The sequence below is a fragment of the Euleptes europaea genome, chromosome 12, assembly GCF_029931775.1.
Source record: "Euleptes europaea isolate rEulEur1 chromosome 12, rEulEur1.hap1, whole genome shotgun sequence".
NCBI classification, from domain to species: Eukaryota; Metazoa; Chordata; class Lepidosauria; order Squamata; family Sphaerodactylidae; genus Euleptes; species Euleptes europaea.
In genome coordinates this window covers 89,875-116,504 of record NC_079323.1, presented here as the reverse complement: position 1 = coordinate 116,504, position 26,630 = coordinate 89,875, and the positions used below count along the sequence as shown (strand labels likewise).

Genomic DNA, 26,630 nt, shown 5'->3' with positions numbered 1-26,630 from the left:
TGCCCTAACAGCTACACCACTGCATGGAGAGATGGGCTGGCTGGCGGGTTCACACCCAGTGGTCTCCCCGCTTCCCCCCCCCCAACTAGAAAAGGATTCTGGCCCAGTCAGAGAGAGGGCGTGGCTTTCACCCCAGGGACATGGCCGGCAGGTGCCCTCGGGTAGGGTGGCATGGGGCACAGTCAAGGCAACGCTCCCTGGCAGGGGAGTTTGCAAGGGGGAAAAGGTTTCACCGGTACCCTCAACTATCTGGGTGCCTCCCTGGCGTGGCTGGGGACTTGCCACCCTGTTCTGGACGGCACTGGAAGGGGCTCCTGGAAATCCTTACCCAGGTCACGATCAGTAGCAAGCAGCTGCAAGACGGGGGCCCCTGGTGGCAAATTCTCTGCCACGCTGGCCTCGTAATGGCTTCTCTGGAAAGTCGGGGTTTCGTCGTTCACATCCAGCACGCGCACCCTCAGCAGCTGTGTGGCCGAACGCCGCGGGGAGCCATGGTCTGTGGCCACCACGGTCAAGTTATGCTGCGACACTTCCTCCCGGTCCAGTGGCCGTACGATGGACAACGCTCCTGCGGGAGAGCGGGGGGCGCTTCCGTTAATCCCCGCTGGGACCAGGGGCCAGATCCAGCGCCTCTGGCCAAGAGCTTCAGCGGCCAGGCTGGCAGCCCCTGCTTCCCAGGCTGGGTCGATGCAAAGCTTCACCTCTCTGCCCACGGCAAGTGCGGATTTCTCTCCCCCCACCCCGCACAGGGCTGGTGCCCCCCATCCTTCCTTCCACTGGCATGCCTAGGACAGACATACCCCCCATGCCCAGGGTGTGTTCTACACCAAAAATGAAAATGATGTGTCCTGCTAGACTGCAACCAGAATTAACCAGGAAAATCAAGCTGTTTCCTTTCAGTCTATACTTGCGAAATGTTAAGGGATTTTGAGATGGCAGGTATAACATCTAGGAATGTTCACAAACATTCTACCTTCTGCAAGAAGCAAACAGAATCTTTGCATTACTCCAGCTTTGTAAGATGACATCAAAGGCCTATCATAAAAAGTTGTACAGGAGAATATGATGACTCAGGCCTGAAAAGTGCCAGCTGCAATGGGCCCAGGGGGCAGAGAAGCCGCAGGGGAAGAAGAAAGGAGTGACATGTAGCAAGGAGTGAGATGTCTATGATTCTGTGATCCTAGGGTAGGAGCAGAGAATCATCTGAAAACAGAGTCAACTGAAGTTGAATCCATCGAAGACGGAGGTCCTGTGGCTGGGCCAGAGGGGACGGAAGTGGTGTACCAGGTCCTGGGTCTCGATGGGGTGCCACTAACACCTGCGCCAGCCGTCAGGTGTCTGGGTGTGATCCTGGATGCCTTCTTGTCAATGGAGGCCCAGGTCACAGCTGTAGCCAAGGTGGCTTTTTCCCACCACTGCTAGGCTAGGCAGCTGGCGCCATATCTGTCTCATCCCAGCCTGGCCACCCTGATCCATGCAATAGTCACCTCCAGGCTACACTACTGTAACTCGCTCTATGCAGGGCTTCCCTTGAGACTGCTCCAGAAACTCCAGCTGGTCCAGAATATGACAGTAAGGGTCCTTACAGGGACCCTGTTTAGAGCACATATCCCACTGTGCTCCGCCAGCTGCACTGGCCCCAGGTGGAGCACCGGATCATAGAATCATAAGAGTTGGAAGGGACCACCAGGGCCATCAAGTCCAACCCCCTGCACAATGCAGGAAATTCACAACTACTCCCCCCAACACCTAGTGACCAGAAGATGGCTAAGATGCCCTCCCTCTCATCATCTGCCTAAGGTCACAGAATCAGCCTTGCTGACACATGGCCATCTAACCTCTTCTTAAAAACCTCCAGGGAAGGGGAGCTTACCACCTCCCGAGTAAGCTTGTTCCACTTAGGAACCACTCTAACTGTTAGAAAAGTCTTCCTAATGTCTAGACGGAAACTTTTGATTTAATTTCAACCCGTTGGTTCTGGTCCGACCTTCTTGGGCAACAGAAAACAACTTGGCACCATCCTCAATATGACAGCCCCTCAGGTACTTGAACATGGTTATCATATCCCCTCTCAGTCTTCTCCTCTTCAGGCTAAACATACCCAGCTCCTTCAACCTTTCCTCATAGGACTTGGTCTCCAGACCCCTCACCATCTTGGTTGCCCTCCTCTGGACACGTTCCAGCTTGTCTACATCTTTCTTAAATTGTGGTGGCCAAAACTGAACACGGTACTCTAGTTGAGGTCTAATCAGAGCAGAGTAAAGCGATACCATCACTTCGCGTGATCTGGACACTATACTTCTGTTGATGCAGCCCAAGACTGCATTTGACTTTTTAGTTACAGCATCACACTGTTCAGTGTTTGGTCTAGCACAGCACAGATCCCTGAGGAACTCCACTACTCTCCAAGTGGATGAGGAACCATTAACTAGCATTCTTTGGGTACGATCTGTCAACCAGTTGCAGATCCACCTAACAATAATAGGATCTAAACCACATTTTCCCAATTTGTCAACTAGAATACTATGTGGAACCTTATTAAAAGCCTTACTGAAATCTAGATAAACTATGTCTACAGCATTCCCCTGATCCAGCAAGATAGTAACTTTCTCAAAAAAGGTTAGTTTGACATGACTTATTCTTGAGAAACCCGTGCTGGCTCTTAGTGATCATATCCATCCTTTCTAAATGCTCAAGGACTGACTGTTTGATGATTTGTTCGAACACTTTTCCTGGTATAGAAGTCAAGGTGTTGGTATTTAAAGCCCTAAACAGTCCGAGACCATCATGTCTGCAGAACAACAAAAAACAACAATCCTCCAGGGTCCCTGGGCCAATCTGGCCTGGAGGAAAATTGCTTCCTGGCCCCAAAGTGGCAATCGGCATTTCCCTGGGCATGTAGTAGGGGTCACTGGGTATGTGTGGGTGTGGGGGGGAGGTAGTTGTGAATTTCCTGCATTGTGCAGGAGGTTGGAGTAGATGACCCTGGTGGTTCCTCATCCACTTGGAGAGACGTGCCTCAGGGATCTGTCCTGGGCCCTGTGTTGTTCAACATCTTTATAAATGATTTGGATGAAGGAGTAGAAGGGATGCTTATTAAATATGCAGATGATACTAAATTGGGAGGGGCAGCAAATACGGTAGAAGACAGAGCCAGGATACAGGGTGATCTTGATAGACAGGAAAACTGGGCTAAAGCTAATAAAATGCATTTCAACAGAGATAAATGTAAAGTTCTGCATTCAGGTAGGAAAAATTAGATGCATAATTATAGGATGGGGAGACTTGTCTTGGCAGTAGTATGTACGAAAAAGATCTTGGGGTCTTAGTAGGACCAATCACTGAACATGAGTCAGCAGTGTGATGCAGTAGCTAAAGAGGCAAATGCGATTTTGGGCTGCATCAACAGAAGCTCAAGATGCTAGTTGCTAAACCCGATGCTAGTAAGGAATGGTTCTGGATGTGCGTAACATTTCTGTTGCTCCAAAAGGTCGGACCAGAACCAACGGGTTGAAATTAAATCAAAAGAGTTTCCGTCTAGACATCAGGAAGAACTTTCTAACAGTCAGTGCGGTTCCTCAGAAGAACAGGCTTCCTTGGGAGGTGGTGAGCTCTCCTTCCCTGGAGGTTTTTAAGCAGAGGTCTGATGGCCATCTGTCAGCAATGCTGATTCTATGACCTTAGGCAGATGATGAGAGGGAGGGCACCTTGGCCATCTTCTGGGCATGGAGTAGGGGTCACTGGGTGTGTGTGGGGGGGAGGTAGTTGTGAATTTCCTGCATTATGCAGGGAGTTGGACTAGATTACCCTGGTGGTCCCTTCCAACTCTATGATTCTAGCATGCACTGTACCTCCTGTGACGCCCCCATGCTGTTTGCTGCCTGCAGCCCCTGCCCCACGCACCTGTACTAGGGTTGAGGTGAAATCTTCCATCGCCATTCCCCGCTCGCAATGTATAGCCGATGCGCCCATTCTCTCCCAAGTCGCCGTCCCTCGCCAGCACCTGCAGCACCAGAAAGCCTGTCGGCTGGTCCTCAGGAATGTCAACTCTGGCTGGAGAGAGGAACTCCGGAACATTGTCATTCTCATCCATGACAAAGACGTGTGCTGTGAGGGCCGCCGAGTGGCGCTGACTGACGTTGCGCGCCTGGTCTGTGGCCCGCACCACCAGCAGGTAGGCTGCCTGGGCCTCACGGTCTAGCAGGCCTCGCAGGCTCAGCTCCCCGCTGTGTGCGTCCAGCTGGAAGGGGGAGTGCCCTGTCTCCGGGTGCACGAGGGTGTAACTCAGCTGGCTATTGGGGCCAGGCCCGTCTCCATCCAGAGCCTGGAAAGTGAAGAGGGACATGCCAGAGGTGGCGCTCTCCGACACCACCACCGTCACAGGGTCTTGTGGCCAGGTGGGCACGTGGTCATTGCTGTCCTGCACGTGAATCTCAACCAACACCAGGCGCTGGCTAGGGTACCCCCGCAGCGCGTCTTCCACGTTCACTTGCAGAGTGTGTCGGGCCCTGGCCTCATAGTCCAGCTCTTGGGCCACGTAGATTTCTCCCGTGGCTGCGTCCACCACAAAGGTGCCATCTCCGTTACTGCCTCCCACCAACATGTAGGTCACCTGCCCATGAGGAAGCTTTTCCAGGGAGGCCACTGAGCCAATGACGGAGCCGGGCTGCAGCCCCTCCATGGGAGAGAAAGTCAGCACGGCGGTGTCCGGTCGAGGGAGCAACCGAGCTGCGGACACCACCTGTGGAAAACGAGAAACGGGACAGCCACTCGGACCATTGTTCTCTTTCAACAGAACTTCACAGGCAGGATCTAACGCATCAGTGCTGAACCCACTGACGAACCCAGTATAACCACCCCACCCCACCCCACCCCTGGCTTAACAAGGACCTCGGAATTCCTAATTCCCTGCAAGAGCTAATCTCTCTCATAGCCCATGTCTTCAAGGTGCTCATCTGAGCCACTGTCTCGTTTCCTCCTGCATTTGATCTGACATTTATTCTGCTTGGCTGCCGCTGGCTGGGGTGTCCACAGGAACCACTTTGGCTGAACCGGGGGGCTCTTCTGACTGGACCTGGTGTTACTCTGGCCTCTCCTGGTAATACCGCCCCCCCTCCCGCTGGTTCTTTAAGCAGGCCCAACAGATGTACGTTCTGATGCATGGGAAGAAGGCAGCTCCGCCTCACAAAAGCTCAGGATGGCATAAATGTTGTCGGTCTCCTGTGTAGTTTCGCTACAACAGACGAGCACAGCGGCCTCTGCAGCCAATGCCACGCAAGGCAGCGGGCAGCGGGCACTTAGGCCAGAGCGGCGGTCTAGCCGCATGCATCATTTCTGGAAGAGGCTGGGGGTGTCAAGCAGGGGGGGGAGGAGGGAGGGAGGCCACAGCCTGTACCTGGATGCGCACAGCTGCTGCGGTGCTACGGGGACTGGAGCCTCGGTCGCTTGCGGTTGCGGTGAAGGTGTATTCACCACAGTCGGCCTGGCGCAGTTTGGTGGCTGTGCGCAATTCCCCTGTGGCCAGGTGCAAGGAGAAGCGTTCAGCCCACGCACCTGCCAGGAGACAAAGAAGAACCACCTGAGGCCGGGTCCTTGCCGTGAAGCACACATGGTGACCAAGTGCCAGTCACGTCCTCTGAGCCTAACCTACCTCACAGGGCTATTGTGGGGGTAAAACAGAAGAACGGAGAATGTAGCATTCTAGGGGCAAAGGCCAAAGCAAACTTTGTCATGCTGGGGTTGGGGAGGGGGAGGGGGCACCATTTTGCACTGGTTTCTGTCTGGAAGGCGGGATTCAGAAGGGGGCTCTGAGGGGCTGCTGCTCAGCTCCGTGGACCAGGGAGACCCCCCCAGGGCTCCATCTTGTCCTTCGTGCTCTCCAACATCTACATGAAACCACTGGGTGAGCTCATCTGGAGACTCGGGGGGAGGGGAGCTGTCATCGATATGTGGATGCCGCTCAGCTCTGTCTTGTGGTTCCGGCTGTAGAAACCCTGAACTGGCGGGCTGGAGGCAGTCTTGGGGGTGGGATGCGGCCGAGTGAACCGAAGCTTAATCCGGACAAGAGGGAAGTGCTGCTGGTGACTGGAAGGTCTGACCTGGGATTTCAGGTGTCTCCTGCTCTAGGTAGGGTTGGTTGCACCCACCCCCGCCGAAGGAACAAGTCTGTAACTCGGGGGCGATGCTGGGCTGGGCCTACTTCTGCCGGCCGTGTCCAGGGGTGCTTTTCACCACCTTGGTTTAGTTAACCATCCGCAGCCTTTCCCAGGAAGAAAGATCTGGCCACTGCGGCGCATGCCCTGGAAACGTCTAGATGTGACCAGGGCAATGTGCGCTCCGTGGGGCTGCCCTTGCAAAGTGTTCAGAGAAATCAATGCGTATGTAATTGCTGCAGCCAGAAAGCAGACTGGAATGGGTCGTAGGGACCGTACCACTCCGGTCTTGGCCCATCTACACTGGCTTCTCCCAATCTGTTTCTGGGGTCAATTAAGGTGATGGTATCGACCTTTCAAGCCTTGTACAGTTTGGGCCCAGGACACCTTCAGGACTGCCTTCTCCTGCATGAACCTACCTGGCTGCCCCGTTTACCCTTTGAGGCCTTGTTTGGGTGCCCCTGCCTCCTCAGGTCAGGTGGGTGGGTGGGTGGCTACCCGAGAGAGGGAGGGCCTGCTGGGTCATGACATCAAACTGTGGAATTCCCTCCCCAGAGATATTTGTCTGCTCCCTTCCACCACTATTTCCACTGTCGGAAGAAGACTTTTTTGTCTCTTTTGGCACTCCGTCAAAGTTCTCTCCTTCCCGCCCTATGTTTTAATTACTTGTTTTTTAAACATGTTTTAATTTCAGTTTTCACTGACTTTTGAATTCATTTTATGACGTTACGAACTCCCCATGTCAACCCACTGTTACACTTTTATCCACCTTTCCTCAAAGGGGCTCAGGTGGGAGACGCGGCTCCTCCCTCCTGTTTTATCTCCAAAACAACCTTGCAAGGTAGATTACGACAAGGCAGTCATACAGCACAGTCCTGCAAACAGAAGAACAGCCCTGCTGGATCAGAACAGTGGCCTGTCCCTTCCAGCATCCTGTTTCTAGTCGAGCAGCAGGACACAGAGTTGGGAGACCTTCTCCGGAGGGGGTCTCCTGGCTCCTGACATTGCTCGGACCACGCTGACGGACCCGCTCTAGAGCGGAGTGGCGATTTGAGCCCAGGACTGGCAGGCCAACCCTCCAGCCACCAGCTCCGGTCCCATTGCTGAAGGTCTGGTCTGAAACTTCAGGGGTTAGTCAGAGGCCACTCCCAACGCAGCCTCGGCAGGGGCTCAGTTACCTGCCAGTGAGTAGAAGACGGTCCCGTTTTCACCCTCGTCGGGGTCCTTGGCCTGCAACGAAGCCACCAGCAGCCCTGCCGGCTTCTCCTCCAGAACCTGCCAGAAAGACAACCGGTGGGAGCAGCTGCGGGAGGAGGCAGCCGAGGCCCTCCAGCGCTCCCGCCCGCTCCTCAGCACTGGCCCCCAAGCAAGATGGCACCTCCCCTCACGCGGTCCCATGCCGGGGGAATGGAAGAGCAGCAGAGTGCCCCCATCCCTGCCACACTGCATGGGGCCTGAGGTCTCCTGACCAAGGCCCCACAGGAGCTCCGTGCCGGTGCTTCTGACATCACCCACAGACCCGCACAGAGTGAAAGGCAGGTGGGAGCCCCCCTCCCTTCTGCATGGGCACCAAGTCTCTCCACCTTGATCGGTCCTATTTCCCCCCGGAGCCACGGAGCAGTACGTAAGGGGGCCCTGCCCTCTTTTGCCCGGGCCTGATTCTTCCCCTGGCCCAACCTGCAGGAAAAGCTCACGCCCCTCCACCACGTGCAAGAAGGTGGGCGCGTTGTCGTTCTCGTCCAGCACAGTGACGTAGACTGTCCCCGTGGCACTGCGTGGCGGGGTGCCCCCATCTTGGACGAGGACTTGCAGCTGGTAGCTGGCTTGCTGCTCCCGGTCCAGGCTCCGTCGTATGCTCAGCTCCCCTGTGGAAGACATGCCCGGCACAGCTCAGAGGGCAGCCTGTGCAGATGGAAGCCCCATCCCCTGCTGGGGCCAAGCCCCTTTGACCTCCCTCCAGCCCCACCTCTGCCAGAGCTCTCTCACCGGTCTGCGTGTGGATCAAGAAGCTGCCCTCATGCGGAAGCAGGCGGTAGGAGAGGCGGCTGTTCTGCCCGGCATCCCGGTCAGTGGCCATCACGCGGCCCACGCTACTGCCAGCGGGCTGGTTCTCGGCCACCGTGAAGAAATGGCGCTCCTCGCTCAGCCGAGGGCTGTTGTCGTTCTCATCCGTGACGGTGACTCGGACGGTGGTGGTGCCCGTCTGACGCCCCTCGCCATCTCCAGCGACGGCCAGGACTGTCAGCACATACTGCTCTTGCACCTCCCGGTCCAGCGTGCTGCGCGCGTGCAGCCAGCCAGTGTCGGGCACTATGCCAAAGCTGGTGGCATCTCCATCGGCACGCAAATGGTAGGTGAGAGGCATGTGAGAATCCCGTGCCAACGCGCGCACTTGCAGGAAATGAGTGCCCACGGGCACCCCTTCGCGCACCTCCACACGGTAAGTGAGTGTGTCGAAGACCGGGCCGTGCTCATCTTCTGCCTGCACGTGCACCAGCAGTGTGAACGTAGCACTGAGCCGTGGGACCCCACCGTCCTGGGCCAGAATGACCAGCTGGTAGGGAGCACTCACCTCTCGTTGCAAGGCCCCCACCAGCCGCACCTTACCTGAGAAGTGCTCAATGGTGAAGGCGCTGGGCCCACCGGGCACCAGCTCAAAGTGCACTTGCCCGTTGGCACCGCTGTCCCGGTCCTCTGCGTGCACTGTGTACACGACAGTGCCCAATGCTGCCCCCTCTGGCAACAGCACTGACTCAAAGGGGACCGGGAAGGAAGGGGCGTTGTCGTTCACGTCCGCCACGCTAATCTGCACCCGGGCGCTGCTGTACGCAGGTGGGGAGCCGCTCCGGGCTTGCACCTCCAGGACCAGGGCCACCTGCGCCTCATGATCCAGGGCCAGGCTGGTGTGCAGCTCTCCCGAGGCCGGGTTGATGGAGAAGGAGCCATGCGGGTCTCCCGAGGAGATGGAGTAAAACACACCGTCAAAGTGTCCTGGAACCAAAGACAAGCCCAGCCGGCATGAGTTGAACACACAAACACGTGAAGCTGCCTTATACTGAATCAGACCCCCCTCGGTCCATCACAGTCAGCATTGTCTACTCAGACCGGCAGCGGCTCTACAGGGTCTCAGGCAAAGGTCTTTCACATCACCTACCTGCCTAGTCCCTTTAAACTGGAGATTGAATGTGGGACCTTTTGCATGCCAAGCAGAAGCTCTACCACTGAGCCATGCCCCCTCCTAGAAAGGGCTCCTGAGACTGCTGAGGGTGACCCTAGAGCCAACCTAGGCAGGAGGGGAGGTATTCTCAGCCAGAGCACAGAGATGCACCCCTGGGGTATACTGGTTTTCTTTTGATGGTTTTAGTTTTTGAGCCGGTAAGGGCTATTTTAAAGAGGGGAGTGCTCTTGCAAGACCTTGGAATTGTATGAATTAAATTAAACCACAAGCATAACGGCAGCGGCCGGCCCAGTCTTCTTTCGTGCAAACCTCCCATGGAGGAGATTCCACAACCTGTGCTTGACTGAGAGGGGGGTTCAGCCTCCCTGTGCTCCGCTGCCTCTTACGATGAGCCCCATTAGCAATATTTTAAGAAGGGCCTGTGGGTGAGCACGGCTGGCAGTCCCTGACCTCCGACTAACGACACTAAACTAACTGCAGCCCCGACAGAATGCCTCCTTCAGGTCAGGAACAGTACCACCAAGTCCAAAAGGATGAATTCACCACAGCCTCAGAAGAGCCCCGCTGGGTCAGGCCAGGGAGGGTCCATCTAGTCAAGCCTCCTGTCTCAAACAGCAGCCAGCCCGTTCCTCTGGACACCCTACCACAGGGCTCAGAGGCCAAGGCCTTCAGAAGAACAGCAGCATCCTCCGTGACCTAATTATTTGGCCCTCCAGGGCAACTGGCTGGCCGCTGTGTGAGGCAGGATGCTGGACTCAAGGGACCCTCACTGGTCTGATCCAGTGGGGTCTGCTTATGTTCTAAGGGCCCCCAGACCCATTTGGACCTCTGCCCCATGTCCTTCTGTTGCTCCAGCACAGGCTGAAGGAATAACGAGCACAGAAGAACATAGCTGGGGGTGAGAACTTATGGGGTTTGAAAGTGAGGGGAGTCCAGGTAGGCCTTGTGGAGTTCATCAAGAGCCCCGCTACTCCCCAGCCCCATAAGGCTTCCCCCTCAGCTGAACGATCTCCTTGACCCAATGGTGGTGCCAAACCCAGCTCCCGGGGACTCTGGCTCTTTGCCCAACCAATGCTCTAGCTTTCAGATGGAGCAGGAAGAAGCACTCTGGGCTCAAGGCATGCCTTTGACATTATACCTGGGGGATTGTGGGCATAGACGGCACCCACGCTGCTGCCCGGCCGGGTGTCTTCAGGGACTGTGAAGTAGTACTGAGCCTGCTCAAAGCTCGGGGGGGAGATGGTGCCAGCAACAACACTGATGTTGATCCGGGCATTGGGCTGGGCGCTCAGCCCCCCTCCGTCCCGGGCTGCAATCTCCAGGTGCTCCAAGGTGTTGGCTTTGCCTGCCAGGCTCCGCAGCAAAGAGACGGCACCTGCAGTGGCAGAGGAAGGCGGGCAGGCCAGGGTCGCAGGTAGGTGTGGCGGCCAGAGCCCGATCCCACTTCTAGCAGGGAGGGGGAGCTGGGCAAAGAATCCTCTGCCCACTGAGGCTGGCACACAAAGGAGGGAGGGTGGTTCATGTCCATGCCAACAGTGACCAGCAGATAGTCTGTCCCACTCCCGGCACACCCCTTTCTGCCCAGGCCACCCCCAACTCTCTTACCAGTGTCCGGATTTACGGCAAAGAGTGACGGGGTGTTGCCACTGGCGATCTGGTACGTCACGTGCCCATACAGCCCTTCGTCTTTGTCGTGGGCACTGACCCGCAGCACAGCGGAGCCTGGCTGACTCTGGGTGCTGATGCTGGTGGCATACTCCAGCGGGTAGAAAGCGGGCGCATTGTCATTGATGTCTTCCAGGAAGATCTTGACATACGCCATGGAGCTCAGCCCGCCCTGCAGAGGGAGAGAAGAGGCCCTCGACTCCGCGCTTTGTGGCAGCACCACGTTAGCGGTCATCAAAAAAGCAAGCCGAGCAAGCCCCTTCCCTTCCAGCAGGCAGGCCTCTGCCCCACTCTGGCCAGTGTCCAAAGACCAAGGTCTCACCCCGCAGTCACGGCCGTTGCCCGAGAGCTGAAAGGGCCCCTTGTGGAGACCCAGAAGCCCCGGGGTCTCCTTGACTGCCAGCAAAGGCACCCCCCATACAGGTTCTCACCCCCAGCAAGGGCCACCCCCCAGGAGCTCCACCTGCCGGCTGGGTCTGCTCACCCCGTCCACTGCGGTGACTGTGAAGTCGTAGGCGGCCACGCCCTCGTCCCGGTCCAGCTCTCCCGCGGTGCACAGTTGGCCCGTCTCCTCCCCCAGCCTGAATGCGGAGGGGGCAAAGCTGCTGATGCCGCTGCCCAGCGAGTAGGAGACGGAGCCCCGGGAGCCGCTGTCAGCGTCCGTCGCCCTCACCTGTAGGGAAGGAGAAGGCACGAGCACTCCACTGAGACCCACCAGCACACCGGGGGGCTCGGGGCTCCCTGCAGTCACCCTTTTCTCCCCTTCAGACCCCCCTCCGGTCACACTCTGCTCCCCCACACACACACGCACACACACGCACTCTTCCTACCAGCCCCCAGCCAAATGAGCCCCTCCTGGTCAATCCCTTTCTCCTGCCGGGCTTCAACCCACACCTGGGCTGCCTCCTGCCTGGGAGGGACGGAGAGAGGGTGCCCTCTGGCATGCTGCCCCACGGCAAGGCTAGTTGGAAACTGTGCCTGGTGAACGGTGCAAGACTGGGGAGGGGGCTTGGGTGGAGGGCAGGCTCCCCTTCAGGGAGACCTGGCCAGCCCCAGCCTGGGAGCCAGGAGATGGGTGGAGCTGCAAATGACAGACAGCTCAGTGGGGAGGGATGGTCCATAAATGACAGGCTGGGGTTTACTGGAGATCTCTTGCCAGAGATCCTTCACGCACACATGCACAAACGCTCCCCCCGCACTCACCCCAGACTCGCTGTCCCCCTGCCACGCATCCATGCAGAGATGCAGAGCAGTGGAGGCACAAGCCCCAGAGGGCCAGCACTGACCCCACGTGAGCAAGTGCCACCACCCCACAACAATCCTGCCACCGCCACCACTACGGAGAGCAGCGTTTTCACTGAGCCCCCCAGGACAAGTGCCCGGCCAGGTGAGCCGCAGGCTGCCACGGGTGGGTTTGGCTTTCCCTAGCCAGGCCTGTGCCACCTCTGTTCGCTGGCAAGCGTGCAAGGGGGGGGAGGGGGCAAAGCGACAGGCAGCAGCCGCTGTCAGTCCGTCCTGTGGCCGCGGGCACCGTTTGTACTTCTTCAAAATTGCTGCGAGGCTCCAGTACAGATCAGGCGTGTGGCGCAGCCAGCCCCAAGAGCTCCTGTGTCCCGCCCCCCCCCCCCCCGGTGCCATGTAGAAAGGCACGGGGGCAGAAAGAGATGCTGGGCTGCATGCCTGACCCAGATTGGGGCCACACAGAAATTTTTTGAGAACTATAAATGCTTCTAAAAGGGTGCTGGTGGCCACGAGACGGACCCTTGGCGGCTGCTGCTGCTTGTAGCCTGGCCCAGGGAGACGGGAAGGACGGGCTCCACACAGGCATCAGTGGGAAGGGGAGCTGCAGAAACGCCCTGGGGAGAGAACTGTAAAAAGAAATAACAGAAATCTCTGCCAACCTGGAATAATTAAGCCGGGCAGAGTGACCTGGAGGGCTGTATAGATACTCTGGCATTTCCCACATGGGGACAGGTTTGGGTGGGTCCTCCCCACCCACCCCGAGGTGCCAACACAGCACAGCGGCAATGGTGGGTGGGGGCTTCCACATGGCAGCTTTCAATGCATTTTCCCTGCCCACCTCTCGGGCAGCAGCCACCTTCTGCCCCCACCCCACACCAGCAGGAAGCTTTTTCTCCAAATCATCAATTGTTGAATCTTTAAAGCATTGCAGTGTTTTAATAATATTTTAATCAGGTTCTCTGAATTCCCAGGTTTTTCAAGTAAGTCTCTAGTCCCTTTCTTTGTGGGGAGCATAAGAAGAACCTCAGAAGGGCCCTGCTGGATCAGACCAGTGAGGGACCGCCTAGTCCAGCGCCTGGCCCCACACGGGGGCCAAACAGTTCCTCTGGACGCTCAGCAGCAGATCCCAGAGGCCAAGGCCTTCCCCTGCTGCCGCCTCCTGGCACTGGTATTCACAGGGTGACTTCCTCTGAACATGGAGGTTCACTTTACTCAAAATGGCTCGTAGTGTTTCATGTCTTTACCATGAATCTGTCAAATCAACTTTCACAGCCATTTATAGAGAGATACAGGTCAAAATATGAGGCGATGTGAGTAGAAAGGCTTCTCTCCACAGTGCCAGAAGAAGCTAGAGAATTTCACTGAAGAGAAGAAAGTGGGTATTCAAAGAACCTGACAGACAGGTGGTTTTAAGGTTATAACATGATAGTGATATGTCAATTGCCAATTAAAAAAAAAAAAACCTCTGAAAAGCCGTCAAGTGGCAGGGGTGGGAAACGGGTGCCACCGGGACTGGGGCAGGGCAGATGGTGCCAACCTGCCTGGAGCGAGGAACACCCAGACGTCCCCCTCCTCCACATGGGGGCCATCCGGCTTTGCTGTGATTGTTCCCCAAAACAGGTTCCCGGGAAATGTGGAAGAAACTTGGGAGGTGTGCAGCGTACCAGGATGATTTTTTGGGGGGTGGGTGGGGGAACCCACTTCCCAATATCCAAGCTGGGGCAAACAACCTGTGTGGAAGTGATTTTTTGGGAAAGTTGCAAATTCTACCCCACGCTGTTCTGAGTCCCCTGGCTGAGTCCTATTATGCACGTAAGTTATTTGCCTTTTGTAATCAAGTTGGAGGAGCAAAGAGTGTCTGAGGGCAGCACTGACTGGGAAAATGCATGTGTGTGTGTGGGGGGGGGGTGAAACAGCTCCTTTCCCCCAGAGCTGCTCCTCCAATCAGAGAGGCAGCTGCGTTTCATTCGGGAAGCTTGGAAGGGGGGGATTTTGCACCCAGCTCCCATTTCTGGGCTTGAGCAACGAGGCTGCAGCAGATACAAACGCAACCACAGAAGCCAGACTCAAAGGGGGGGGTAAGGAGAGACCCTGAAAACACCACTTTCAGACTGCTGAGAGCTCTCTCCAAGGATGAGCGCGCATGCATGCCCCCGCACACACGAACACCCACTTCCAAACTATGAGGCCCAGAACCCTGAACGCACACAAAGCTGCCTGATACGGAATCGTCTCCTCAGGCTGGCAGCGGCTCTGCAGGGTCTTTCCCGTCACCTCCTGCCTGGTCCCTATCCCCACGCTTCCTGCCACGATGCGCGGGGCTCCCACGCAGTGTGGCTCGCGGGGCCACAGTCCACCAGGGAAGGGCCCCTCGTGGCTGCTGCCTCAGTCCAGGCAGGCCGGACTCCTCTGATCCTCCCAAGATGGGGCAGAGAGCAGCCTGGCTGAAAAGGGATTTGGCCCACCCACCCCCAACTGCAGCCCCTCCGTCACTGCACTGACGGAGAGCTTTCCGCTGCGGGGCCGTATTCTTCCCCCCACTGCCTGCCTGCCCAGCCCAGCTCCCAGGCCCCATATGGCAGAATGCCCAGCAGGCCCTGCGCTGCAGATGTGTGCCGAGCCCAACATCTGGCTTTGGTTCAGGCCCGGGAAGGAGCGGAGCGCTGGCGCCAGTGTGGTCAGCGGTCCCACGCACGCTCCCTGCCAGGCGTGTTGCGCAGCCTGGCACAGCTGATGAGCAGGCTGAACTCAGCCGACAGCCCAGCTATTTCAGGAAATGATTGTTTCCAGCTCCCCGGCCAGCCCTGGGCTCCCGGGGCAGCTGGGCGCGGGGGCCGGCACGGGCCGGGCCAGGAGAGCCAGGCCCCTCGGGGAGCAGGCGGCCGGCCGTGCTCCAGGCAGCCCCGCCAGGCACCGGGCTGCAGAAGCAGGCAACGGGTTCTGCTGCAGAGGCAGGGCAAGTCCGTGCCGGGGGGAGGGGGGGCTGCTCACTTTGCTCCCTGGGGACACAAACCCCGTCCCTCCACTGTGAAAAGTCTGTGAGACAGGACCGCCGCTGCGTTGCACACACAAAGCCCAGCTGTGCTATGGCAGCCCCAGTCATTCACACTGGGCAGCTACGAAGCAGCAGGCCCAAAAGGCAGTGCCGGGTTGGTGGGGTGGGGCGGGGGGAGTGTGAACACACACTCACACAAAAAGCCAGAGGCATAACTCAGCCCAGAGAGGCTCCAAGGGCCGCTTCTGCCAACATTTCCCCCTTCCTGCCCCCCACTCCCACCCCAGACGACCCGGACAGCCCCATTTGCTACCCAGGAGAGAATGGCAAAGGTTTGCTTGGAGAAGCTCAGATTTGCCCTGCCTGCTTAGAGCAACATCTTCACAGGTCTATTTTTTCTTCCTGTATTTCAAGAGGAGACCAGAGGAAGAACTTGGGCATGGGCATGGGCATGTGAATTGAAATGGAGGGACTGGGTGGGTATCTCCCCCCCCCCCCGTGTTGCTGGGATCCTTTCCAACCGCCAAGTGGTGAGCACGGCGCTCTGTCGGAAGAGGCCCTCAGCAGGCTGGGCGGCACCCCACAGATGCTGGGGTGGGGAATGTATCTGGGGACTGAAGGACCAGAAAGGGGGGGAATCCAGAGGGCAAGGGGGGAGGGGCCTTGCACGGTATGCCAGGAATGTCCACACAAGGGGGCTGCTGAAGAGCCTGCTTTTCTACAGACGGGGCAGGGGTGGCCCAGGACACCCTACAGATCCTTCCGTGGGAAAGGAAAGCAGACCCCACCCCACCCCGGAGGAGGACCTGAATACCCCAGGCTGCCTGCTACCAAGTCAGACCGGGGGTCTCTCCCTCCCCAACACTGGTGACGCAGGCAGACGGGCTCAGGCGGAGAAGGATCTTGCCCAGTTCCTGCTACCAAAACCACTGCTTGGACTGGAGGGGCCAGGGCTGGAATCTGGGCGGGGGGGCTGCACGCCCAGGGGAATCTCTGTCTGTCTGTCTCTCTCTCTGGCAATAGGGAGACAAGAGATAGGCTTCTGCCCCACATATTCCCTTACGGCTCTGTTATAATTACAGATCACGGCAGGTCTGCTGGGACCCCTCTCATTTCTGCCCCCATCTATTTCTACCTCACCAGCCTCTGGGGATTCTTTCAGCAGGTTAGCAAGCAGGTGGATCAGAGTGATCAGGTACGTGTCCACATACTTGGACTTCCAAAAGACTTTTGACAAGGTACCACACCAAAGACTCCTGGGTAAGCTAACCAGTCATGGAATAAGAGGAAGGGTCCTCTGATGGATGAAAAATTGGTTAAATGGCAGGAACAAGAGAGTAGGAATAAATTGATAATTCTCTTTATGGAGGGACCTGGGTTCGAATCCCCCCTCGTGCCATGGAAGCTTGCTGAGTGACCTTGGGCCAGTCATACTCCCTTAGCCCAGCCTACCTCACAGGGTCATTGTGAGGATAAAATGGGCACTTTGGGTCCCCATTTGGAAGAACAGCGGGGTACAAATGGATTAAATAAATAAAATAAATTGGATACACTTGCAAATTTACTTATAGAAAATATATTGCATATATTTCAATTTCCCCTAATTTTCAGTTTTCTGAAGAAGAAAAAAACCCAGGAAAATGCCCCCCTCATGGCTTGAAAATTTCTGGAAATGTTACACCTCTACCAAGGAGGGAACAGCAAGGGAAGATCTTGGTTTCTGTGCCCTCATTTCTTGGCCCTCTCTAGTTACCTGGTTGGCCACTGTGTGAAACAGAACGCTGGACAAGAAGGACCCTCACTGGTCCGATCCAACGGGGCTCTTCTGAGGTCCTTCTCTGCTGTCATGAGGTAGGTGGGCAGTGACTGACCCCCCATTCTCCCAGTGAGATTCACAGCTGAGAGGAGATTTGAAGCGAGATCAGAGTTGAATCAGAGTCCAACCATTTTAACTACTACGCTGCACCAGCTCTCCCTGCTAGTACTCCGGGTAAGATGGATAAAATGGGAGTGGAAAGAGCCCAAGGGGAGACTGGGCCTGGCTTGCGGGATGACCATGGTGTTTGGGAGGGGGGGGGGTGACACAAGAAGGAAGGTAGGAAGGGGGACAAGATATGTAGACGGAGAGGAGGAGGCTCGTCCAGAAAAACGAAGCCGCAAAACAGAAAATGTGGAGGAGGAGAACAGTAAAACTGGCAACAGAGGAATGGGAGAGCACAAGAAGATGTGAGGGATGTTAAAGAGTGGAGGGCAGAGGGAGAGAGAGCCATACCCGTAAGGACCACTTCTCCTGGCCTGGGCTGCGCAGGAAGCCAAACCCATGGTGCTCAGCACGGAGCCAGAACAGGGTTGCCCGGGGCTTGCTGTGCTGTGCCTAGAACCTCCTGCAAGATGGAAACGGCTTCCAGGAAATCTGACTCAAAAGGTATTCTTGGCCATCCAGCCACAGCTACAGTTCGATGCAAGCCTGGACATTTGTTTTTGTTCATAATGATGAGAGAACCAACAAAGACACTGGAGATCTCCAAAAGTATTTCTCCAAACTGGGCAAGGGGCAACAGCAGGACAAATGAAGTTCACCAGAAGTGTGAACCGATGCACAACGGAGTGAAATACCCTCACTTTAAATATTCACTGATAATGACCAAATCGGTGTTGACTGAGCAGGCAACAATCTTGGGGTTGAGGTGGACAGCTCAGCGCGTGGCAGTGCTGGAAAAGGCAAATCACAGTGAAACCCAACTGGCTCGCAGAGTCGTGCCTTTGCGTAGCCCCTACCAAGCCCCGCGTGGCCTCGGAGCCACACGTCCAACTGACCCCTTCTCCCAATATGCTCTACTAAGGCAGCCACGCTCATCCAGGCAAAGTCTTCTGAAGGAGCCACCCTGCAAATGGTTACGATCGGCAGCTTCCTGTCCACATGCAGTCCCAGCAGAGGCTCCCACCTTGTGGATCGGCCCACCTGAGGAGCTCAGGACGGCTTCCACACTTCCGTCATTCCACAGGAAGCACAGAGCAGAAATGTCCAGAAGGGCACAGGGCTGTCCTAAATTATGAAATTATTTAGCAGGGCGCTTTTGCAAAGGGACAAAGGCTGTAGCTTATGACAGTGCTGATGGTGATGTATTGTTGCATTCTCTTCTCATTCATGCGCTCCCGTTTTTTGCATTGTTTTCTAACTTTGCAATCCATTTTATTACACGGTGTGTGGAACATCTTACACTGTTCCTGTGGCACTGGTTTAAATTCTGTAATCGGCCTTGAGTCTTAGCGAGAAAGATGGACTATAAATAGATAAATCTATGGGATGGTGGCATGTAGTGCTGGAAAAGGTGCAGAAAAGAGAAGCCAACATCACTGAGGGGTTGCAGCACCCTTTCCTAAAAGGAGAAGCTAAAGAGTTTGGGGCTTTTTCGTTTAGAGAAAATACAGTTAAGAGGGCACCCAACAGAGGCTCTGCATAGGGGGAAGGAAGGCGGATTGAGAAAACTGCTGTCTCCCTCTCTCCCCCCCACCCGATACTAGAACTCAGGAGTACCCAGTGAAACCAGTGGGCGGTAGGTCCAGTACAGACAAAGGAAAACTTTAGTAAAATGAGAGATTAAAGTTGCTGTGCTAAGAACCCTTCCCTGGGAGTAAGCCCCATTGAGTAAAATGGGAATGACTTACAAGTAAACCTGCTGAGGACTGCTCTCTTAATTGCAGAGTTCCCTGCCACGGCACTTATTGATAGCCACACGATCTGGCCATGGTGATCCATGCTCCGATCACATTCAGGTTAGATTACTGTAATCCACTCTCTGCAAGGTTGCCTTGAAAACTGTCTGGAAACTTTAGCTGGTCAAAAATGCCGCAGCCAGGCGATTGTCAAGGGCTGGACGCAGGCACCAGATGATCCTGGTGCTGAAAGATGCACACCGGCTGCCCACCCTGCTGCAGGTGGCTAACCTTCAAGGGCTTGGGGCCAGGACACCTCAGGAACTGCGCCTCCTCCCATGCTCTCTAGCCCACCAGCGGAGATCTTCCTCAGGAGCTTTGCTCTCTCGTGCCCCTATCTTCAGAGATTAGGCAGCCGGTGACTGGAGACCGGGCTCTTTCGGCGCAGGAGCCCTGAATTTGGCACACCTCCTGGCCTTGAGATTCACCTGCCCTTTCAGCACTGAGCCAAAATATTCACCTTCATTCAGGCTTTTACTGAAGATTCAATCTTTTTAAGCTGCGTTAACGGCTTGTGTCTATTCTGAGTACTGTTTTATAAATCTCATTTTAGGCTGTTGTTTTATGTAATTGTTCCAAAGTGGAGTGCCAGAACCACCGTTTGGATCAGGAAGCAGGATAGGTCCCACTGGAGGGGAGGATCCCCCGAATATGGGGGTGCGTGATATGTGGTGGTCCAAACCTTATTTTGGAGTGCAGAGATTTTAAAATTTCCTTAATATTCTGTCATTGGATTCGCAAGTAAGGAACTAGGAAATGTGAATAAGCAACTAGAAACTGGGAGCCAGCCAAAACAACCCTGTGAGGGAGGATAGGCCCATCTTCACCCCACAAGATTCCATCGCAGAGAGGGGGTTCAAACCTAGATCCTAGTCTGACACACTAACCACTAAACCACAATGGCTCTGTCAGCAGGATTTCCCTCCAGTTGGCTTTAGGCAAAAATGACAATGATTTTAGTACCAATCCCTTTGAAACACGAGGCCAGGTGCTCTTACTCCAAGGAGTTCCACAGGAGAGCTTTGGGGCACCAGTCCGCCTGCTTTCTCCACCTGCATGGCCAGTTAAAGTTCAAAGAGAGGATAATTAAGACAAAAGCCCTGGAGGCTGATGGCACAGCCCCACCACCCGAGGGGTGGTCGGCAGTGGGACTGGGGCCGTGGAGGAGGAGGGGCAGGAATAGCTAGGCGGCAAAGGAACACGCGCAGCACAGGGATGGGGGGACTGGCGTGAGCAGGGCGAGGACAAAGCCGAGGGGAGAGCTGAGGCTTCCCGAGGGCTGAGAGTGGTCCCTGCCTGCTGGGCACTGAGGGGAGGCAAGGCACTCTGCACACGTTCAGAGGCGCTAGTAGACACTCCTTCACACAGCCCACAGTTCCTGCCTGATGCTGAAAACAGGCGCTAGGACACAGCTGGTGTGACTCTCCGCACAAACTGTCTGAGAGGGAAGGAGGATGGGAGAGGCACAAAGCCAGGATGGAACGAGGCCAGGGAAGCAAGTTGTGGGCTTGGATGTGAAAAGAAACATTTTGCAAAGGGAGGGGGGAAGGGGAGAGAATTATGGGACAGCTGAGAAAACGGGGATGGGGACGGGGACAAAGAGAAGAGCTTGCTGAGTCTGAGAACCTTTCCAAAATCTCTTTCTGGCCACATTCCTCGGGAACCCAGCCGCCTTTCCCTAAGACAGCTCCTGTGCTGGGAGATAACCCCCTCTGCTAGTGCCCAAACCACCACAGCCCTCCCCCTGGCAAGTGGCCTCCCCTCCCCTCCCCGGGTTTGCAAAAAGACGGGTTTGGTGTGTGTCCTCACCCTGCGCTCTGGGGAGGGAGGCGCGCTACAAGGCAGCGGGCACTGGTGCTTCCCCCCCCCCCCGCCAGCTGTGCACACCGTCCTTTTGGGAACTTTGCAAAGTCTCCATCCACTGGGTGCCCTTGGGCCAGAAACCCTCACTCAGCCTAACCCACCTCACAGGGGTTGTCAGGATAAAAATGGAAGGGGGAGGAGGGTGTTGTAAGCTGCTTTGGGTCCCCATTGGGGAGAAAATCAGGGTAGAAACAGCTGAGTCAAAGAGAACAGAAAAAATTCGTTTGTCTTCTGTACCAGCTGCTGAGTTTCATCGCCCTGCAGAACAGCGGCAGCAGCCTTGCAAAATACAAATTAAAAGCTCATTACAGAAATTGTTTAAAAACACTTTTGTAAAGGGCGCACATGGCCCCTTTTCTCTGGTCTAATGCGCCCTTCCCTCCCTCCTTTTTTTAAAAAAGAGGCAGCTGTGAAGATGGAGCGGTAGCCATCTCCCCCCCCCACACACACACTTATAAGAGGGGCAGGGCCAGGGTGCAGCCATTGCAGAACCTGGTGGGGGGCACCTCTGGGGGGTTTCCTTCCCCAGAAAGTTCCTTCTATGAGACAGATGACAGCATAAGGAAGCCCCCACCCCCAGAGGTTCAGAAGTGGCCGGCAGCCCAGGGGTGAAGCAGTGAGCGGTTATGACGTCAAGGAAGCAAAGGATGGAAAGAGGCAAATGGCTCACGAGGAATGTTGTGCATCTGAAACAGTTCAGGGAAACCCACTGGAAACAGAGGGAGGGCCAAGCTAGCAAAAATGGCACGCAGGACCCACCCAGACCGGCTGCAGCTTTTCCTTGTCCGATTCAACCAGCCAGCCTTTTCTGCTTCCAGAAATATTTCTCTTGCTTTGGCCCTGGCCCTCCCCGGGGGAAAGCCAGGAGGTCCATGCTGGACAAGCCCTGAGCCATCTCCCGCCACATGCCCTCCCCACGGCCACCAGCAAGGCTCTGAGAGCGCCCAAGTCCCCCTCAATCCAGACCCCGGAGCCAGAGCAGGCCTTGGGAGTGCCTTGCCTTGGTGTGGGCAGGCCGTTTCACTTGCCTGCCTCTTTTTCAGCAGGAACATGCCACTGTCCTAACCACACCTGACCCAGAGGAAACCAGCGGGCATCATCTGAGGCAGCAACAATAAAAGCTGCACATCGAGCAGAAGAAGGAACTCCAGCAGTGCCGTCCCAGTCCACGCTGCACGGCTCCAGCCTTTCAACAGAGTCACTGGCGTCACCCGCACCCCTGGCGTGGTCTGGGTTGTGCATTCCCACCCTGGTCCTGGGCGGTCAGCCGAGGCCGCCATCTATGGAGGCAATCCTGCGGCCCACCTAACCCAGCCGGGGCTCCCGCTCTGAATGAGCAACTCCGGCACTTAGACTCCGTGAAGCAGAGGTCCTGGGGGCCTAAGGAGGCCTGACCCATTCAAAGCACCACCCGACAACCTTCCACCCACAATCCAAAGGATCCATCTATGAGGTTTTCACCCCACCCTTTGCCCAGAGAGCTCAGGGAAGCAGAGGGGGTTCTCAGCTTCTTCGGTGCCAGTTGGAGGTTGCAGGGTCAGCCCCACAAGCAAGCCCCACCAAGGACATCCCTGCAAAGGAGACATGCCAAGGAAGTGAAGGGCCAGCAGGCAGAAGGGGTCTGGCCTCTTTGTCCCATGGCGGGCCCTTGTCCCTTGGGGCTCTGGCAACATGTACTCCCTCTTTGACCAGCTCTGAGCTCCTCACAGCCCCCCTGCTCATTAACAGCTGAGAATGCTGTGCAAGAAGCCCCCTGCAGCCCCCACCATGGAACTGCTGGCCATCAGGAGGAGAAGGGAGACCATGGGGACCAAAGCTCCTCAGCTGCCATTAACAACCAGGGGGTGCCCCTCCATGGGGCTCCACCTGGCGCTTGCCTCTCCTGCCCAACCAACAGAGGATCACCGGAGTAAGAGGGCACACTTCCACAAAAGAGTGACGAGGGGAGGCAGGGACAGACTGCCCCACAACAGCCTCCCCCACACTTTACGCACCCTACACAGCTCTCAAGGCTGGCCATGCCCGCGCTCTCCCACCGTGAGCGATTCCTTCTCAGTCAGCCCTTCCCTGAGGGCTGACCCAGCTGCTCCCAGCTCCACCCTCCGCAGCACTCACGTGAAGGAAGCAGGTGCCCGGAGGGACGTTCTCCTTCAGGGAGATGTTGTAGAAGGTGCTCTCGAAGATGGGCTCGTTGTCATTGACATCTTGCAGGACCACTCGGACCACGGCGGTGGAGGACAGGGAGGGCTTGCCCCGGTCGGAGGCCAGAACCGTCAGCTGGGGCTGGGGGTCGACCTCATAGTCCAGGGCAGAGGCGGTGGTGACGATGCCCGTCGCAGGGTCAATGGCAAACCAGTGGGAGTGGGTGTGGGGGGTGTGCAGGATGCTGTAGCAGACCTCCCCGTTGGGCCCTTGGTCTTTGTCCCGGGCAGTCACCTGGAGCACGAAGCTGCCCGGATAGACCACCTCGGGGACCGTGTGCTCGTACTCCTGAGCATCAAACAGGGGAGGGTTATCGTTGACATCCATCACCTGGAGCACAAAGGCCGACTCCGCACGCAGCGGCGGTGTTCCTGCGTCAGTAGCTGTCACTCGCAACTCGTAGGAGTCCCGTTCCTCACGGTCCAGCAGCTGGTCCACGCAGATCAGGTAAATTATGTTGTCTTTGGTGGTGAGGGCAAATTTGCCTTCACCCCCCTCCAAGGAGACGTTGACGTTGGCATACTCGCCGTAGTCCGGGTCTGAAACGGAGATGCGCGCCACAAACTGCCCTGGCTGGGCTCCCTCAGAGATGCGAGGGGAGCCGTCCTCGCTGAGGAAGATGATGGTCATCGTGGGCTGGTTGTCATTGTAATCTCGCACTTGGATGGTGACGAAGGCCGTGGAAACCTCCGGATGCACGGCCTTGTCCCGGGCCTGCACCACCAGCTCGTGCACCTTGCGCAACTCATAGTCCAGCCCCTTGTTGAGCTTGATGACCCCTGTCGTTGCATCGATAACAAAGTACTGCTCCGGGTCGCTCTGGCGACGGTTGATCTCGTACACCACGGCCCCGTTGTCCCCCTCGTCGACGTCCAAGGCAAAGACCTGCACGATGCTGCTGCCGGGCTGGAGGTTCTCCGGGATCAGCGTGTGGTAGCGGCTCTGGTTGAAAGCAGGGGCGTTGTCATTGATGTCTTGCAGCGACACGTCCAAGGTCATCTGGGAGCTCCGAGGAGGGGACCCGCCGTCGTAGGCCTCGAGGAGCAGAGCGTAGGCGGCGCAGGCCTCCCGGTCGAGGACACTGGCCACTACCAGCTCCGGGTGCAGGACTCCGTCGGGGCCCCGGCGAGACTCCAGCCGGAACGCCTGGCCCAAGTTCCCACCCTTGAGCAAGTACCCCTGGGTATCCAGCAGGCCGCTGTCTGCATCAAAGGCCGGCTCGAGGGGGAAGCGGCTCCCGAGGGGTGTGTGCTCGGGGATCTGGAGGGAGCTGCGCTGCTTGGGGAAGGTGGGGTGGTGGTCGTTGATGTCGTTGACCCGCACACGGACCTCCACCGTGGCACCTTCTGGGGTGACCGCGATGAAACTGTAGTGGTCACGGCTCTCGTGGTCCAGGACGCGTGCAGTCTTGATGATGCCGGAGTTCTCGTCGATCTCCAGGTCGGTGGTCACCCCGCTGCCCTCCTGGGCAGAAATGAAATACATGAAGGAGGCGGTGCCAGGCGGCAGGCCTGCGCTGATGTCGCCAATGATGGTGCCCACGGGCTGCTCTTCGTCTATCTGCAGGTCGAGGGTGCCCACAGCGGCCGAGCCCTGTCCCAGCGCCAGGCCCCCCAGCAGGAAGAGCAGCGGGACCATGTCTGGCTCTTCTCCAGGCTCCCTCCTCCGAGGGAAGCGGGGGCTGGAGCGGGGCCTCTCCTCTGCCAAGCAGGCGCCTCAGCCCTGCAAGAAAGGCAGCGGGAAAGCCCGTCAGGAATGCAGCCCTGTGGGGAGGGGGGGAGGGGGGGGCAGAGGGAGGACAGGAGAGAAGCGGGCCCCACACGGCACGCAGGCCTGCTTCAGGAGGGAGCCACGGCAGCCCCCCCCTCCCGCCACCCACCGGTGACCTGTCCCTTTCGGCCCTCCCTTCCTCCCGGCCCCCAGGTGAGCAGGGGGCAGCCTGCTCCTCCCACAGAGCCAGGAGTGCTGGGGTGGGGTCTCCCTGGTTAGGGCAGAAGGCCCTGCGAGACTCCCAGCGGGGAGGGCAAGGGCGTTGGGGGGGCTGGCCTTCCTGACCGCAGCCCCACCACGGGGGTCTCCGCAACTGCTGCTTGAGGGCCAAGGTGGGGGCAGCGGCCAGAGGGCCGGCCTACAGCCTGGGAAACACCCGCGGGCCGGTGGGAAGGCTGCTGGGCGCCCTTGGGGCAGGCAGGCACCCGCAGCCCAGCCTACCTCACAGGGGGGTTGCCGGGAGGATGACGCGGAGGAGATCAGAAGGAGGTGAGCCGCTTTGGGGGGGCCGATGGGGGGGGGAGAGAGAGGGCAGGAGAGCAAGGAAGCGTCCGGTGAGAAAGCGGGGGGGGGTGAGGCTGCCGGGTGGCGGGATGGGTTGCCAGCCTCCAGGACGAGGCGGGAGTCCTCTTCGGGCTGCGGCTCATCTCCGGAGGAGAGGGCAGGAAGGGCGCGGGGTGGGCTCTCCTTCGCCCCGGCCGGGGGCCGGCGGGAGGCGGGGGGGCCGGCGGGAGCGCGCTGGCCACAGCCCCGCTTTGTCTCCGCCGCCGCCGCCGCCGCCGGCCCGCCTTCGCCTCCCTCCCTCCCTCCCTCCCGCCCTGCCGCCCGCCCGCCGCCCCCTCCGTCCCTCCGTCCCTCCCTCCCCGCGCCTTTGTCTGCGGCTCCTTGGCCGGGGCTCCTCCGGCTCCTTGGCTCCCACCCCAGCGGCGCCCCTTCCCTCCCTCCCTGCCTGGCTGACCCGCTGCAGCTCAGGCTCCGGCCCCGAGGAGGAGGCGGCGGCGGCGGCCCCCGGGCGGGCGGCGCGGGCAGAGGCGCCGCTTGAGCTCCGACTTGGCGGCGCTGGCCAGCGGGGGGGCGGGCGGGGGGGCGGGGGCGCGCCGCCCGGCTCGGCCGCTTCGCGGGGGGGGGGGGCGCCGGCGGGCCGCGTCCGCTCACTTGCCGGGGGGCCGCGCCCGGCCGCAGGCAGCCCTCCGCCGAAGGAAGCCCCTCCGGCCGGTCCCCGCGGCTCCGCTGCGAGCGGCGAGCCCCCTCCCCCCAAGCGAGGGCTCCGGGCCAGGGGGTGAGACGGGGCGGGGGGGCGGGCGGGCGGACCTCCGCGGCGGAGGAGGGGCGTGGCCGCAGCTGCTTCCAATTTGCGCAGCGCCTGGCGCGGGGGGCGAGGCGGGGGGGGCGGCCTGGGGAACGCGAGCCGGGGCCCCCTCCCCGGCCAGCCGGACCCGACGCCACCCCCCTGCTTGCCGCAGTGCAAAGGGGGCAGGGCTGCCGGGGGGGGGGAGGCCAAGGCAGGCCAGGTGCGGGGGGGGGCGCCGTCGCTCCCTCTCCCGCGCGGCAGGGGCCAGGGGGGCGTCGGGCAGCCGCCGTCCATCTCCGGGTCACCTACGTCCATCGCCGCCGCTGGCCGTCCGACGGGGCGGGGGCTCTCCGGCAGCCCGAGGCGGCTGGGTGTGCGGCTCGGCCGGCCGGCAGGCTGCAATGGGCGGACGGAGCGAGCCCCGCGCCGCTGAAACCCGAGCCCGGCGGTTGGGCTGGCTGGCGCTCCCGCTCCCGCTCCCGCTCCCGCCCGGCCCTGCCTGCGCTCCGCCGCGCCCCCTCCCCGCTCTTCTGCGCGCCCCCGACAGCCCCTCTC

The 26,630-nt window shown here is 58.3% G+C and overlaps 1 protein-coding gene across 1 annotated transcript in view; it reads right to left on the bottom strand.

Moving 5' to 3' along the window:
* The window catches only part of DCHS1 (dachsous cadherin-related 1), a 38,788-nt gene extending 12,419 nt beyond the window's left edge, over positions 1–26,369 (bottom strand). The window contains exons 1-11 of the mRNA XM_056858757.1: positions 25,743–26,369; positions 22,928–24,712; positions 11,480–11,668; positions 10,936–11,167; positions 10,469–10,705; positions 8,139–9,143; positions 7,830–8,017; positions 7,331–7,427; positions 5,396–5,553; positions 3,904–4,741; positions 329–568 (exon numbers count right to left, since the gene is read on the bottom strand). Of these exons, the coding sequence (XP_056714735.1) occupies positions 329–568; positions 3,904–4,741; positions 5,396–5,553; positions 7,331–7,427; positions 7,830–8,017; positions 8,139–9,143; positions 10,469–10,705; positions 10,936–11,167; positions 11,480–11,668; positions 22,928–24,712; positions 25,743–26,369 (5,596 nt within the window). The remainder of the gene's footprint in view (positions 1–328; positions 569–3,903; positions 4,742–5,395; positions 5,554–7,330; positions 7,428–7,829; positions 8,018–8,138; positions 9,144–10,468; positions 10,706–10,935; positions 11,168–11,479; positions 11,669–22,927; positions 24,713–25,742) is intronic.
* Positions 26,370–26,630: the final 261 nt, after the last annotated feature.